At 46.3% G+C, this 14685-nt stretch overlaps 1 protein-coding gene across 2 annotated transcripts in view; it reads left to right on the top strand.

Moving 5' to 3' along the window:
* The window catches only part of Hhat (hedgehog acyltransferase), a 268740-nt gene that overhangs the window by 215813 nt on the left and 38242 nt on the right, over nt 1-14685 (top strand). For both annotated transcript variants that reach the window (XM_031339371.1, XM_031339361.1), the window contains exon 11: nt 10204-10348. In XM_031339371.1, coding sequence (XP_031195231.1) covers nt 10204-10348 — 145 coding nt within the window. The remainder of the gene's footprint in view (nt 1-10203; nt 10349-14685) is intronic.

The raw sequence follows: 14685 nt of genomic DNA, 5'->3' as shown, positions 1-14685 counted from the left end.
AGTAGAACCGAGTTTGCAGTTGGACATGGTAGTGTTCTGTTCATTTTTAAAGATCCATCGGGCATTTTACATAGTTTCTGTAGCATTCTATGTTCTCACCAGCCTCGGCCACACTTACTGTGTGTGTGTGTGTGTGAGAGAGGGGGGGGGAGGAGGGAGGGAGAAAGAAGTGGGGTTGTGAAGAGGCCCTGCAGGTATCATGGCATCTGTGTGGATGGAGGACAGAGGAGAACTTTGGGTGTTAGTTCTCATCTTCCATTTCATGTGAGAACAGGGTCCTTTCCTTGTTTACCACCATGTACACCTGTGAGCTTCTGGGGATTTATTTATTGTTTTGTTTTGTTTTGTTTTGTCTGTCTCCATCTCCTATCTCCCTGTGGGAGTGCTGAAATTACAGAGACACACCAGTGGACCCAGATTTACATGGGTTCCTGGAATTCAAACTCATGGCATTAGGCTTACATGGCTGGTGTTTTACCCACTGAGCCATCTCCTCAGTCCTTTCTTTGTCCTCTTCCTCCTCCTCCTCCCCATCCTCTATCACCCTCCCCTGTTCCTCTCCCTTCTCTCCCACCTTCTCCTCCTCCTGCTTCTTTAAAATAGGCATCATAGAAGGTATGGATCATTATCTTCTGGTTTTGATTTGTGCTTTCTCATGTGTCTTAGGTTTCTATTCCTGCACAAACATCATGACCAAGAAGCAAGTTGGGGAGGAAAGGGTTTTTTCAGCTTACTTCCACATTGCTGTTGATCACCAGAGGAAGTCAGGACTGGAACTCAAACAGGTCAGGAAGCAGGAGCTGATGCAGAGGCCATGGAGGGATGTTCCTTACTGGCTTGCTTCCCCTGGCTTGCTCAGCCTGCTCTCTTATAGAACCCAAGACTTCCAGCCCAGGGATGGGACCACCCACAAGAGGCCCTACCGCCTTGATCACTAATTGAGAAAATGCCCCACAGCTGGATCTCATGGAGGCACTTCCCCAATTGCAGCTCCCTTCTCTGTGATAACTCCAGCCTGTGTCCAGTTGACACACAAAACCAGCCAGTACACCCTGGTTGTTAACATTGAGTGGGAATCATCTGATAACTAACTGGGCATTTGTATTTATTGTCTGAATGAATGCCAATCAAGTTCTATTTCTCAGAGATTTTTTGGGCTTTTTTTGTTGTTGAATTGTAGTAGTTCTTTACATATTCTGAACATTGATCCCTCACTGATACCCACGTGATTGTGGGTATTTTCTAGTGCTGGGTTACCTTTTCTCTGTCAGTTGCATCCTGTAATATAAGACACTTGAAATGTCTGCAAGTTTTCAGCTATTTTTCCTTACATTGTTATGTTTTTTTTTTTTTTTTTTTTTTTTTTTTGGTAAATTACAATTGAATTTTAAATTTTTCATATGACCACAAGCTATACACTTTTGCTTTTGAAACTGACACCTGGTGAATATTATGGCTTGGATCTAAAATGCCCCTCAAAGGTCGTTCATCGGAAGCTTGCTCCCACTGCAGCCTGTAAGAAGCCACGGAAAACCCTGTGCTAGGCACTTGTTTCTCACTGTTCTCTATGAAGAGCTTTACAGTTTTAGTCCTCATCTTTAGATATTTGATTTATTTTGAATGAATTTTTAATATGGTATAAGGGCCAGTTTCATTCTTGTGAGTGGACATACAGACAGGTATCACATGTTCATGGGGTACTCTGAGCCCCCAAGGTGACCATGCTATAACCTCCCAGGTGGGCTTCTACCAAGACTTTCTATTCTGTTCCATCTGTCCACATGCTGACCTCTAGGCTGCTGTGTGTAACGTAGATCACACTCTGTCAGGCCCGTCTCTAGGCCACTCCCGCAGTTTTGGCTGGTGTGACTTTGTAGTATGTTTTGTAATCAGGGAATGTGGCTCCTCCAACTACACTCTTGTTTCCCAGTGTGGTTCTGGTTATTCTGGGTCTTTAAGATTAAAAATGGATTTAGGATGGGACTATTCCTGCAAAGAATGTGTTGGGACTTGGATGGGCCCTGGATTGGGTCTATATGTAACTGTTATATTGTTTCTCAGCAACTGTAATATTGTTACACATACAGGCAGAACACTGATACACTTAAATAAAAATAAGTCCCTCTTTTTTTCAAAAGAGTAATAATATGCATTATTAAATTTCCCATCATGTTATACAGTAGAGCTTCTGAATTCGTTCTTGCCGTCCAACTGAAATCTTGACGAGACAAACATGGCTGCCTCTCTGTTACTTATGTCTTCTGGAAGCCATGTTTTAGTTTCAGTGTGTAAGAATTTTGTTTTCTTGGCTCCGTTTCGTCTTAAATACTTAATTGTTTTTTGTGCTGTTATAAATTTTCTTGTCTCCTTTTAAAGAATGTATTTGTGTATGAGTCCATGCTCTCTGCTGTGCACTCGTGGAGTCGGACCACCTCCGGCTGGTTTCAGGCAGGGCATCCACTCGTGGAGTCGGACCACCTCCAGTGTTGGTTCTTGCCTTCTGCCTGGTTTCAGGCAGGGCATCCTGTTGTTTGCTGCTGTGCACACCAGGCTAGTTGCTCTGCAGGCTTCCAGGGATTCTCCCTACTCTCCCTCCCATCTGGGCCAGGACTGTTGGGAGATGTGTGCTACTGTGTCCAGGACCTTTGGGAGATGTGTGCTACTGTGTCCAGGACCATTGGGAAATGTGTGCTACTGTGTCCAGGACCTGGGGGGTGGGGAGATGTGTTCTATTGTGTCCAGGACCTTGGGGGGGGGATGTGTGCTACTGTGTCCAGGACCTTTGGGAGATGTGTGCTCCTGTGTCCAGCTTTCTGTGGGACCCAGGGATCCAAATCCAAGTCCTTATGCATGCACAGCAAGCACTGAGCCACATCCCCAGCTCCCTACCTTTAAAAAGGTGTTTATAGTATATAAAAAAACAACCAATTTCTTGCATATTGATTTTGCAATCCTAAAATTTTACTCAATTTTTCATTTCTTCCAATGAGTTATTTTGCTTTTCCTAAAACCTACATGCTTGTGTTATGAACAGAGATCATTTTACTTCTTCCATTCTGAATTTATGTGTGGAAAAATGCTATTTTTTTTTAAATAAGAAAATGAAAAATTCATATATTTACCATGTAAAGCACATTTTGAACTACTGATGTGCTACGGAGTGGTTGAGCTGGTTCATAGGATTATGCACTCTTATGAGGCTATATACTCTAGTGAGAACACTCTGAATCTGCTTTCTATACAGTTTTCAAGAATACAATATATTGGAGCTGGAGAGATGGCACACTGATTAAGAGCACTGGCTGCTCTTGCAGAGGATCTAGGTTCAGTTCCCAGCATCCATGTGACAGCTTACAACTGTCCATAATTCCAGTTCCAGGGGATCTAATGCTCTTTTCTGACCTCCATGGGTACCAAGTATACATGTGGTGCACATACATACAGGCAGAACACTAATATACTTAAATAAGTATGTCTTTTTAAAAAAGAATAATAATATGCGTTATTTAATTTCCCATCGTGATAACTAGTAGAGCTTCTGAATTTTTCTTCTGAATTCTTGCTTCTGAATTTTCTTCTGAATTCTTGCTGTCTAACTGAAATCTTGTGTTCATGGACCCAGCCACAGAACCTGTTAATTTTTATTAAAGTAGCCTATGTTCTTTGATCTGTCACTTTCTGGAAAGATTTGCTGACTCTCTGGGGTACCTGAGTACTGGAGTAACAGAGCCCCCGAGGGGTACCCAAGCCCCCTGAAACTGAGCCCTTCAGGGTATCTGAGCCCCACCTCCCAGAAACCAAGCTCCCCTGGGGGAACCTGAGCCCCTTTAAGATTTCAGTGTATTAACCATGCATTTCTGCTTCTGAAATCACTACTTGGTGACTTTCTTGGGCTGCAGCTAAGAATGTTCACCAAAGATTTGGTTCCCATGGCAGCAGTGTTCCTAGAGGTGTGGCTTTGGGGACATGATTGGATCACAGAGGCTCTGACCTCATCCATGGATTAATCCACTGATAATAGATAGTGTGGTAGGCTGATAGGAGGTGACAGACTTAGTAGAAGGGCATCAGTTCTTGGGGAATGTCCTTGGGGACCTGTGTCTTATCTCCTGCCTCACACCCCTCCCTGTTCTTCCTGGCTACCATAGGGAAGTGCCTTCCCCTCCCATACCGCCCACCTCCCACCCCTGCTCTCACTGCAGTTCTAGTTTGCCTTTCTCTGGCCCAAAACAGTGGGTTAAACAATGAGTGACTATAAACTCCTCCTTATTTTAAGTTGTTTGTCTCAGGTACATTGTCACAGTGAGGGAGAACTGACTGACACAGGCTGCTGACACACACAGGCCAGTCACTGACACAGGCCAGTCACTGACACAGGCCATATGGAGAGAACCTCTCCTGTATGAGACGTGTGTGCAGAAGTGCACTTTGGGTTGGGGAATAGAAGCAGCATTCACTGTAGGTGTTTCACGTTCAGAGCTCAGCAGCAAATTGGGAAATGAAATTGAGGAAAACAGGTACTTTTTAATTTTAATTAAAAACCTTAATTAGCATAGAAAACATGACTATGTTCTTTCTGATGTTCTGTACACTTGAAGGTCAGAGGCATTGCTTTCTGAATATTTCATATATTCATTTTGCTTGGGCACAGGAAGGGACTGAACATTAAGGACTCACGTGTGAGCTCATGGGTGCCCACCTGTCCCCACTGATGTCCAATGTTTCCTCCCCTTCCGTTGCTGCTTCCATCCCCCACACCCTCTAGTTGACATCGTCACTAGAAAATGAAAATCTGTGATTTCATGGGGAACTGTGTCCAGCTGCTCAATCCCACCCCGTTTCCATTCTTAGCTTCTCCCCTACTTAAAAATCAACATCATCAGGTCACATTTGCCAAGCCTTTGTCACAGTCTGCAGCAGCCATTCCTCCAGCCATCTGCTCCCCCAGATGCTCAGCTGCCCCCAATCTCAGCTCCTCTGTGGACAGTCAAGGGGCCAAGCTCGGCAGCCTTCAGCTCTGCAGCACCAGCTGCCCACACCCCACACGTGTGGCCTCACTGTAACACACGCTACAGTCTGAACCCCTGGTACCAGCTTGCTGGCCCAGCCAATCTTGCAATCTCCAGAAACTGGATGTGGGCTGGAAGAGGCAGGGGTGTTTCTATGGAGATGTGAAGCAGCATCTCACAGCAAGAAGCACAAACTGGTTTGACAGAAGTTGGTTGAGCTCTGAGATTCAGTTAGTTTCAAGTTGGTCCTCACCTTGGAAGTAGGTGTGTTAGAGAAGCCTTGGTTGCTGCTGTCACATTCCCACCTTCGGTCTGAAACAGTGGTCTCAGATGGTTGAGCAAAGGCCTACCAGAGGCCTGAGATTCCTGGTGTTTTGAGACACTCATGTAATCAGGGCAGGTCATGTATTCACTGAACCAAGTGGGTTGTACTAACAAGGAAAGGAAACTGCCACAGCCTGCTTCTCTGCCATGTTTGAGACACCAGCATAGGGACAGAGCGGTTCTTGCTAACTTGCTCTATCTTTCTTCCATGCCATCCTCTGAGTTTCAGACATGCGTGGTGAGGAGGCTTGGGTCCAATGGCTGTTGGATCCAATGGTCTTGTTCATCAACAGCTGGAGGGAGGCACAGGGCCTTCATTCATTCTCAGGACTGGTGGGATAGCCATTGGAGGAAACTAACGACTTTCCAAACATGTCTTGGGGACAGGACCACCCCCAAATATTTGCTCCCAGCATAACGGGGTGCCATAGCCCTTTCTATCTCTGGGAATAGGCCAAAGCACACCAGAACTCTTTTTTCATTCTGATTAAAAAATTCATGTTAATGAAATTAAAATTCTTTTTGTCAGTCACATTATTGATATCTGATCAGGTTAGTGACTGGACTCTCATTGTCATGTTTTATGGCTTCTCAGTGTACACTGATATTCCCCTGTCTCATTTATAATTCCTCAACAAGAGTTCTCTTCTCCAGGGTGTTTTTTAAACATATGAGGCAGGAGTGTGGATGACTGAGCTGGGGATGTGGTTCTATTTACATATGTGCTTATATCCTAGACACAATAGACCACAGGAGTGACTGCTATCATTGGACGCCAAAGAGCACAAAGTAAATAAAGGATTTATAATAAGGATTTATAACATTCTACTTATTGATATCACTGTGTGGAGCAAGGGTCCCCTCTTGGGACATCTAAGAATAGTATTAATTAAAAAAAAAGCATAGGGACTGGAGAGATGGCTCAGCAGTTAAGAGCATTGACAGCTCTTCCAGAGGTCCTGAGTTCAATTCCTAGCAACCACATGGTGGCTCACACCATCTGTAATGGGACCTGATTCCATCTTCTGGTGTGTCTGAAGATGGCTACAGTGTTCTCATATAGATAAAATAAATAAATCTTTAAAGAACAACAACAGCCATAAGCCAGTGGCTGAGACTCAGGTTCCAGAGTAGAGAGACCGCTATTGTCAACCTATCTCCATGAACAGTAACCCTCACTATCTTCAATTTTGATTCCACAGTTCAATTACTTAAAGTCAACTGTTCTCTGAAAGTCGTGCCTGGAAAATTCTAGAAATAGCCAATGTATAAGTTTTGATTGTCTGAAGCTCCAAGTAGCCTGTAGAACTCTTGAGCTCTAGCCCACTCTGTCTTTCCTGAAATGTGACCCTTCTCTCTTTCCAGTGTGTCCACACTGTATGAACAACCCACCCACTTGTGACTCTGTATCCCTTAGTTATCAGCCTGACTATTGGATTTTGTGCTCAAGTAGTCCTTATATAATAGGCAGAGCAACATCTTAGTGTTCAAATAGTCCTCAGGGGCAAACCAGGTCAGATTATTCACATTCCCTTGTCCCTCCTTTGCCCTTCCCCCACCCTACCCATGCCTACTCCAGCTATCACAGCCCCCTATTCCACATGGGCACTCAGCTTAACCTCCTACTTTGCCTGGCCTTCCTGTTTAGAGAGCCAGCTGAGCAAGCCCGTGGAAGCCTAGTCATTCAACATCTTGTTCTTTGTTGACTTTTTAATGATTTTAGTCACCTCTAATAAAAGAAGAGCCACCTTGAGCTTCACTAGGCTTTGCACCCTGACTGTGGGTTACACTGATAGAGGGAAAAGGCGGTGGTCTTTTAACTCCCTCCTAGAGTGTCAGGGTGGGGAAGACAGACTATTCAGTGTCTCACTGGGTCCTGGGAAGTCAAATTTGTCATAGCAGCTTCTGTACCTACAGGGAATTATTTGGACACATGCATACCAATTCAGATAGCTCACAGTTTCTTGATTTATTATTCTGAGTTCTTCATGTTCATTTCCTGGCCTCCTCCCCAACCATCTCCCCAGTTGTTGCTAGCTGAGTCAGTACTGCCCACAGCACATCTTCTACTTTCAAATGCAAACCATAGTGAGTGGGCATTCTCTGAAGAGGGTCTCTGGGTAATGAACATGTCCTTCTCTGCCTTGTGTGACAGCATCCCATGACAGCATTCTGCTCATGGCCTCTAGGGACAGTGAAAGTGACAGCCTCATCCTGTCTGAGACCTCTGGGTGGAGAGCTTTCCAGGCCACATCCAGACAGCCATCTCTGCCACTGTCCTCCATATGGCTTGTTCATGCTGAGGCCACACACGGCATATGGCATATGGTGGCCATAAAGGTCCCTGTAAGGTGGTATGGGAAGAGGAAATGGAGTCAGAGAGATGCCCCTCCACAGTGAGATCTGTGCTTCTGAAACAGCCCAGGAGCCGACAGTTGAGGAATGAACCTGGATGGGAATTGATTTCTCTAGACTGAGGGGACCCTGACTAAGTTACAGTCATATCAGGTCACTACAGCCAGACCCTGCTGAGATTCACCCTCTGGACTGGTCTGTAGCCTCAGAGACCTGTTAGGAAATACCCACAACCTTTCTGTTGCTCCCCTTCCTGTACCTGTAGACTCAACTGAAGCATTTGTTAGAAGCCCCATGGTGCTGCCCCTGGCTTTACCCTGAACACACAGATGTCTTTATGGGGTTCTCACATCTCCTGCCATGATGGGATAGCCTTACTGGGACGGGCAAACGCAATGTAAGGGATGAGGTACAAAGGCTTGGTTTGCTTTGTAAAATCCATGAGGAACTACCAAAGGGGAAAAAAATGAGGACCCAGGAGGGATAACAGAGCTTCTATGCTCACTGGGAAGGTCCCTTCATCCGTAGTCCTTCAGGTACTGTGGTCAGCCACCTTCTAGCAGAGCTGCTGCTGTGTGCTGTTGAGAAACTATATCAATTCCTTGTTATGATGTCAAAACGCCTGACAAAGGCAGCTTCAGGAAAGAAGGGTTTATTTTGCCATACAGTTTGAGGGTCTTGTCCATCATACTGTGAAAATCACAGAGGCAGTAACATGAGGCAGCTGGCCACATTGCATTCACAGACAGGAGGCAGAAGGAGAAGAACACTGGTGCTCATCATTCTCTCTGTATCTTTCTGTATCTCTCTGTGTCTCTTTCTTTCTCTCTCTATCTCTCTCTTTGTCTCATCTATCTATCTCTCTTTCTGTCTCTCTTATGCAGTCTAGGACTTGTTCTCACTCAGTTAACCCAGTCTAGAAACCCCTTCACAGACTCATTTAGAGATTTGTTTCTACGGTGATTCTAAATTCCATCAAATTGGCAATCACTGTGTTTCTCTCACATACCCAACCTCATAGCAAGTTATGTTGCAAGAGGCTGGCTGACTTCCTAGGGCCAAGTCCACCAATCTAGAAGGTCACTGTCTTAGTTTTGGGTTTTACTGCTGTGAAGAGGCAGCATGACCAAGGCAATTCTTATAAGTGTCATCATTTAATTGTGGCTGACTTACAGGTTCAGAGGTTCAGTCCATTATCACCAAGGTGGGAAGCATGACAGTATCTAGGCAGATATGGTGCTGGAGGAGCTGAGAGTTCTACATCTTGTTCTGAAGGCAAACAGGAGAAGGTTGGCTTCTAGGCAGGTAGGAGGAAGGTCTCTCAAAGCCTACCCCTAGAGTGACACACTTCCTCCAACAAAGCCATATCTCCTAAGAGTGATACTCCTCGGGCCAAGCATATTCAAACCACCAGTCACTGTGATCTTGACCCTGGTCACTTTGGTCTTGGTGTGGAGCTGTATTATAGGGAGCAATTTAAAGTAATTTTGTCTATGGGTTTATAGGCAGTGTGAGTAAGAAGGCTGTTCCATCCTAACCAGCTTTAGAACTTACATTGCCAAGGCCAGAGGGAGGCCTAGTGTGGAGGAAGTAACATCGCTGGAGTATATCACTTCTTAGGGTAGAACGAATTTGTGGTAGCCTAGAGGTTTTGAACACTGTCTCAGCAATGACCTAGCTGCAAGCACAGGGGAAAAAAAGAGTCTGGACCTGGTGACAGGAGGATGTCCTACTGGTTTTATGTCAACTTGATAGAAGGTAGAATCATCTGGAAGAGGGAACGCCAACTGAGAAAATGCCTCCACAAGATTGGCCTGTGGTCTTAGTGTGGAGCTGTATTATATTATGTCCAAATTGAAGGCTGATGTGAAAGGGCCTAGCTCACCATGGGTGATGCCACCCCTGGGCTGGTGGTCCTTTGTGCTGTATCAAAACACTATTAGCAAGCCACAGGAGCAAGCCAGTCAGAAGCATTCCTCCCTGGCCTCTGTATCAGTTCTTTTCCATAGGTCCCTGCTGTGAGTTCTTGCCTAGGTGATGGACATTTAAGGTGAAATAAACCCCTTCCCCCCTTGGTTGTTGTTAGTCATGGAGTTTATCACAGCAGTAGAAATACCCAGACAGAAGTTGTCTTAGTTAGGGTTTTATTGCTGTCAACAGACACCATGACCAAAGCAAGTCTTATAAGGGACAACTTTTAATTGGGGCTGGCTTACAGGCTCAGAAGTTCAGTCCAGTATCATCAAGGCAGGAATATGGCAGCATCCAGGCAGGCATGGTGCAGGAGGAACTGAGAGTTCTACATCTTCATCTGAAGGCTGCTAGCAGAATACTGACTTCCAGGCAGCTAGGATGAGTCTTAAAGCCCACACCCACAGTGACACACCTACTCCAACAGGGCCACACCTTCTAACAGCGCCACTCCCTGGTCTGGGTATATACAAACCATCACAGAAGTAAGCCTTAGCCATAGTTCTGCTCCCTCAGTGAGATGCTTCTTGCATTTCTCTCATAGGCCCGGCACCTCTCCCCACGAGCCCGCCGTCGACTGCACGCTCTGCTCGCCGCCTGCTCCACCTCCATGCTCATTCTCTTCAACCTGGTGTTCCTTGGGGGAATTCAAGTTGGGAAAACCTACTGGAAGAGGATCTTCCTGCAAGGTGAGTTGCCTGGCAGCCCTGCATGCCATTATATGATCTCCTTAGGATGCAGATGCTATCATTGACTTGAGAGTCTTGGGAGAGCCACATTTATGACATGTGGCCAGCACTTGTCAGCCGGGAACAGCTTCTGTCCCACTGTGACTGCAGTGCTACCTGTGTGTAGGTACCTCATGTTGGCTGCCTGTGATGCTTGATGTCCAGATGTGGGGACCCCAGCTTCCTGGATGCTTCATGTTCATTGGACCCACCACATCTCCAATGTGACTTCTTCCTGCACTTCCCCAGTGTCTCTAGATCCCAACCTTCAGTGTGTATGAAGTCCAACCATGTTCCATTTATGCTCTGAAGTCCTGCTTGCAGCAAGTCTTCTTGTGCCATCCTGAAGCTGTGGGCCTGGGCCCCATGTCCAGCTCTAGACCTGGACACTTGTCTCTGAATATCATTACCCAGACATGTGTGTAGGCACATGTGTGTGATGGTGTGTGTGCACAAGAGGTCAAAGGACAATTCTGTGGAGTTGTTTCTTTCCTTTTACGGGAGTTCCACGGGTCACTCAGGTTACCAGGCTTGCCTGGCAAGCACCTTCACCCACTGAGCCATCTTGTTGGGCCCCCAACTGTGGGCTAATCTTTGGTTTCATACACACACACCACACAGCAAAGCTACATCTGTGGCAGGTAGAATGTGAGTGTCTGGCAGTTGTGAAAACTTTACAGCTGACCATCATCCTCTCTATGGTCACCGCTTCTCACGGGCTGGCACTAAGACACCACTCTGGGACTTCTTAAAGGTGAGAATCGAATATTCACCAAGCCTAGCACGGTAGCCAGCTCACTGTACTTCCAAAGGAAAGATCCCCTGTTCCCCTTCCTCTCCCTATGCTTGGGTTCAGGGAGTCCCGGCTCAGCAGTGGTAGTGGAACTAGACACGACTCATCTGTTATCTCTGTGTTGGGGTTCCCAAGGAGCCACAGATATTTCTTCAGCAGCTCTCTTTTTCACACCAGAAATATTTACCCGGCACAGCTGCCAGATGCCTGACTATCGACCGTGAATGTAGACTGTGTGGCTCGGTGGGCCGACTAGATCCTCTTTGCTTTTGATCTTGTCATTGTAAAAGCCTTTCTTTGACATACATGGCTCATAAAGAGACCTCATGCTCTTCAGGCATGAGCTGCTCTCTGGATAAAGACCAGAGGTGCTGGGTGCAAAGTATGGAATCGTAGGGCAACCTTGTCCTACTCTTCTTGCTTGCTGCCACAGAACCTGGCACAATGATAGGCACATAGAGACTCGGGTCGGGGGAGAACGGACCTTGGGCTCCTTGTCATCTAATGAAAAGGCTCTGATTTCCACTTCAGTAAATCGAATACATCAGATGTTTGCTATCTGTTGCAAAGACAAGGGTGGAATGGGAAGCCCGGGCTGTGTATGGTACCTTCACCCGAGATCCTAGCACTCAGGATGCTAAGCATGAATCCTGCAGAGTCAGCTACACAGCGAGACCCTGTATCCTGGGAAGGGTGGAAGAGATAAAAGAAGCACAGATTATAAATATGGAAGTCGAGTACAATTGTTTTCCATGTGACGCTTGACTGGGGTAACTGTAAAGATGTCTGAATGAGCTGCTGGAGGCCAGTAGGCAAAATGGTGAGCTTCCCCTAGCAGGTGGCCTTTACCCAGGAGTGGTGTTTAAGCTGAGCACCAAGAAGGTCAGTGTGCCAGCGAAACTCACGATTGCTGCCACAGCAGAAACTCCGTCCTTGGTGGATCTTCACAGTATGTGTTTATTACTCAGGGTTGAGGAGATGGGTCAACAGGTTCGGGTCCTCAGCAACCATATAAAAAGCCTGTATTACCATGCATGTGCCTGAGACTCCAGAGGTGTGCTGTGGGCAGGGGGAGGGTGGTGCAGGGGTAGGTTGGAAGGGCGGGGATAAGAGAGTTTCTGGGGCTTTTTCTAGCTGCCAGCCTAACCTGGCTTCAGGTTCAGTGAGACATCCCATTTCAAAGGCATGAGGCAGAGAGTGATAAAGAAGGACACTTGATACTATCCCATGGCCTCTGAACATATATAAAATATTTACATGCTCACATACACACATGTACCCACCCCACCTCCTACACATGTGATTTTATTTCTCTCACAGTTTACCCCAAACCCAGTCATTTTTCTATGCTATATCTCTAAGACTTAGAATGTTTGATCACATCTACATTCTTGTCTTGGCATCAGGGAAGAGAAGATGAGGCCAGTGGACCTGATACTGAAGAACTTAGATGTGACATGTGACATTTATGCTCTTGTCCCATTGGCCAGAACCAGTTATGTTACCCTCCCAGGAGCCAGGCTGGAGCTGTGAGAAGCAGGCAGGTATTGGCATATATCAGTAATCTGTCATGCAGTCACCCAGCTGGAGATGTCCCAGAGCTGTGGAAAGCTTGAGCTGGATTTGAGGAAGAGGGGAAGTCCAGTGATTGGTACATGAAAGCCAACTGTAGTCAAGGCTGTGGGAATGGACTCAGAATCAGGAGCTAGCTGCCTGCAGTAAGAAGTGGGGGCAGATGTGGGGTGTGTTGGTTCTGAAGAGAACAGGACAAGGTCTACAGAGTGCCCTTGCTGCTACTGCATGGCAGGAGGCTCATAGCTCCGCTTGCCTGGCACCCTGTGGATCTGCCAGTGCCTGGCACCCTGTGGATCTGCCAGTGCCTGGCACCCTGTGGATCTGCCAGTATATGGGGCCAGAGTTCTATGTCCTTCTGTGCCCTGTGGTAGGACACAGTATTTCTGCCCTCCTTGGACTCAGGAGGATCAAGGATTCTGATTCTCTGCATAAGACTCTGCAGTCATTTCTCTTCGGGGTTCTGAAGCTGGGAGCTCTCCAGACAGACAGACCTGCTGGGATCTTGACTGGTCTGTTTCATGGGAAACTTGAGTCAAGCAATGTCTGCTGGGATTTTATCAGTTGCCCCATAAGCCATTTTCTTGTTGAGGTTTCCACCCCTCACCCTGAATTCCTGCATTTTAGATCTCTCATGGAAGGGAGTAAGCCTGATGGTGGCCAATCTCCTATCCTGGTGAGCCTGACTGTCTCATAACCTGATAGAGATGGCTGTTATAAATATTCATGTTTAGGTACAAGAACTAATTAATGAGTTGGTATTATAGAGATGGTTGTTATAAATATTCATGTTTAGATACAAGAACTAATTAATGAGTTGGTAGTATGCATCCTCAGGTCCTGCTGGGGGGTTAATAGATCAGCATTCTAAAACTGAAAAAGAAAATCTGACTTTTGAAGTCATCTGGCCTCCAAGGACCCCAGAAGGGCCTGTTCCCCTGTACATGTAGCTGCTAGTGGATGTATCAGGGCATCCTGACACATCCTGCAGCCTGGGCATCTCTGACCTCTGCCTTTGGGTGTAAATTCCTGTTGCTCTAAAACTTATCTCTCTACACCAAGGATGTGATGAAGATGTCAGGAGACCTGTCTCCAGGGAGTGGCTCATATTCAAGCTCAGAATCTGCATGGCAGGGTTTGATAGACATCCCTTCTTCTGTGCTGTGATGGCTTGGGTATTGCTGCAGAGACAGAGAAGCATTTAGTCATCCCTATGGATCCCATCTCAAGGAGTCAAGCAGCACAGGGAAGTGTTAGGGTTAGAGTTAGGGTTAGGAAGGGAAAGACAGATGCTTGGGGGACAGAGATTATTAAGGGTTTGCAAATGCTTGGTTACTTTTCTGTTGTGATAAAATACCAATGACAACTGCTACAGGTACAGTCTCATTATGGCAGGAAAGTCGTAGAGGCAGGAACTTGGCATATCTGGTCGCATTGCTTCTGCAATCAAGCAGAGAGATGAGTGCCTATATTCAGATTTTTATCTCCCATTTATGAAGTCCTGGTCCCAGCCCAAAGGGATGGAGCCACCCTTTTGTAGGGCCCTCCCCAATGAGTGTAAGTAAGATAGTCCTTCCCAAGCATGCTAGTGTCTAATTTACTATAAACAATTCCTCACAAGCATGCTTAAAGTCTGGCCTCCTAGCTGATTCCAGTCCTGTCCGGTTGGTAGTCAACATTAACCATTACACTATTGTGTGACATTTTCTGGGGAGATATGAACAAATGTCTACCCACCCCAGATAGGACTTGAGGACACATTGAAGGAATAATTCCACGCAAGTCTAGCTTAGTGAACCGGTGAGTTCAACGCAGTTACGTATGATGTGAGGTTTCTTAAAGGGGTGTAGGAGACTCAAAGGCAACTGCACCACTGAACAGCCCAACACAGCATGGAGATGACTCACAAAAGCTGCATCCCTGGAGCTTCCCC

The sequence above is a fragment of the Mastomys coucha genome, unplaced genomic scaffold (assembly GCF_008632895.1).
Source record: "Mastomys coucha isolate ucsf_1 unplaced genomic scaffold, UCSF_Mcou_1 pScaffold1, whole genome shotgun sequence".
NCBI lineage: Eukaryota > Metazoa > Chordata > Mammalia > Rodentia > Muridae > Mastomys > Mastomys coucha.
Note: the sequence above shows the minus strand (reverse complement) of the source record. Positions and strands in the feature narration are given on the sequence as shown.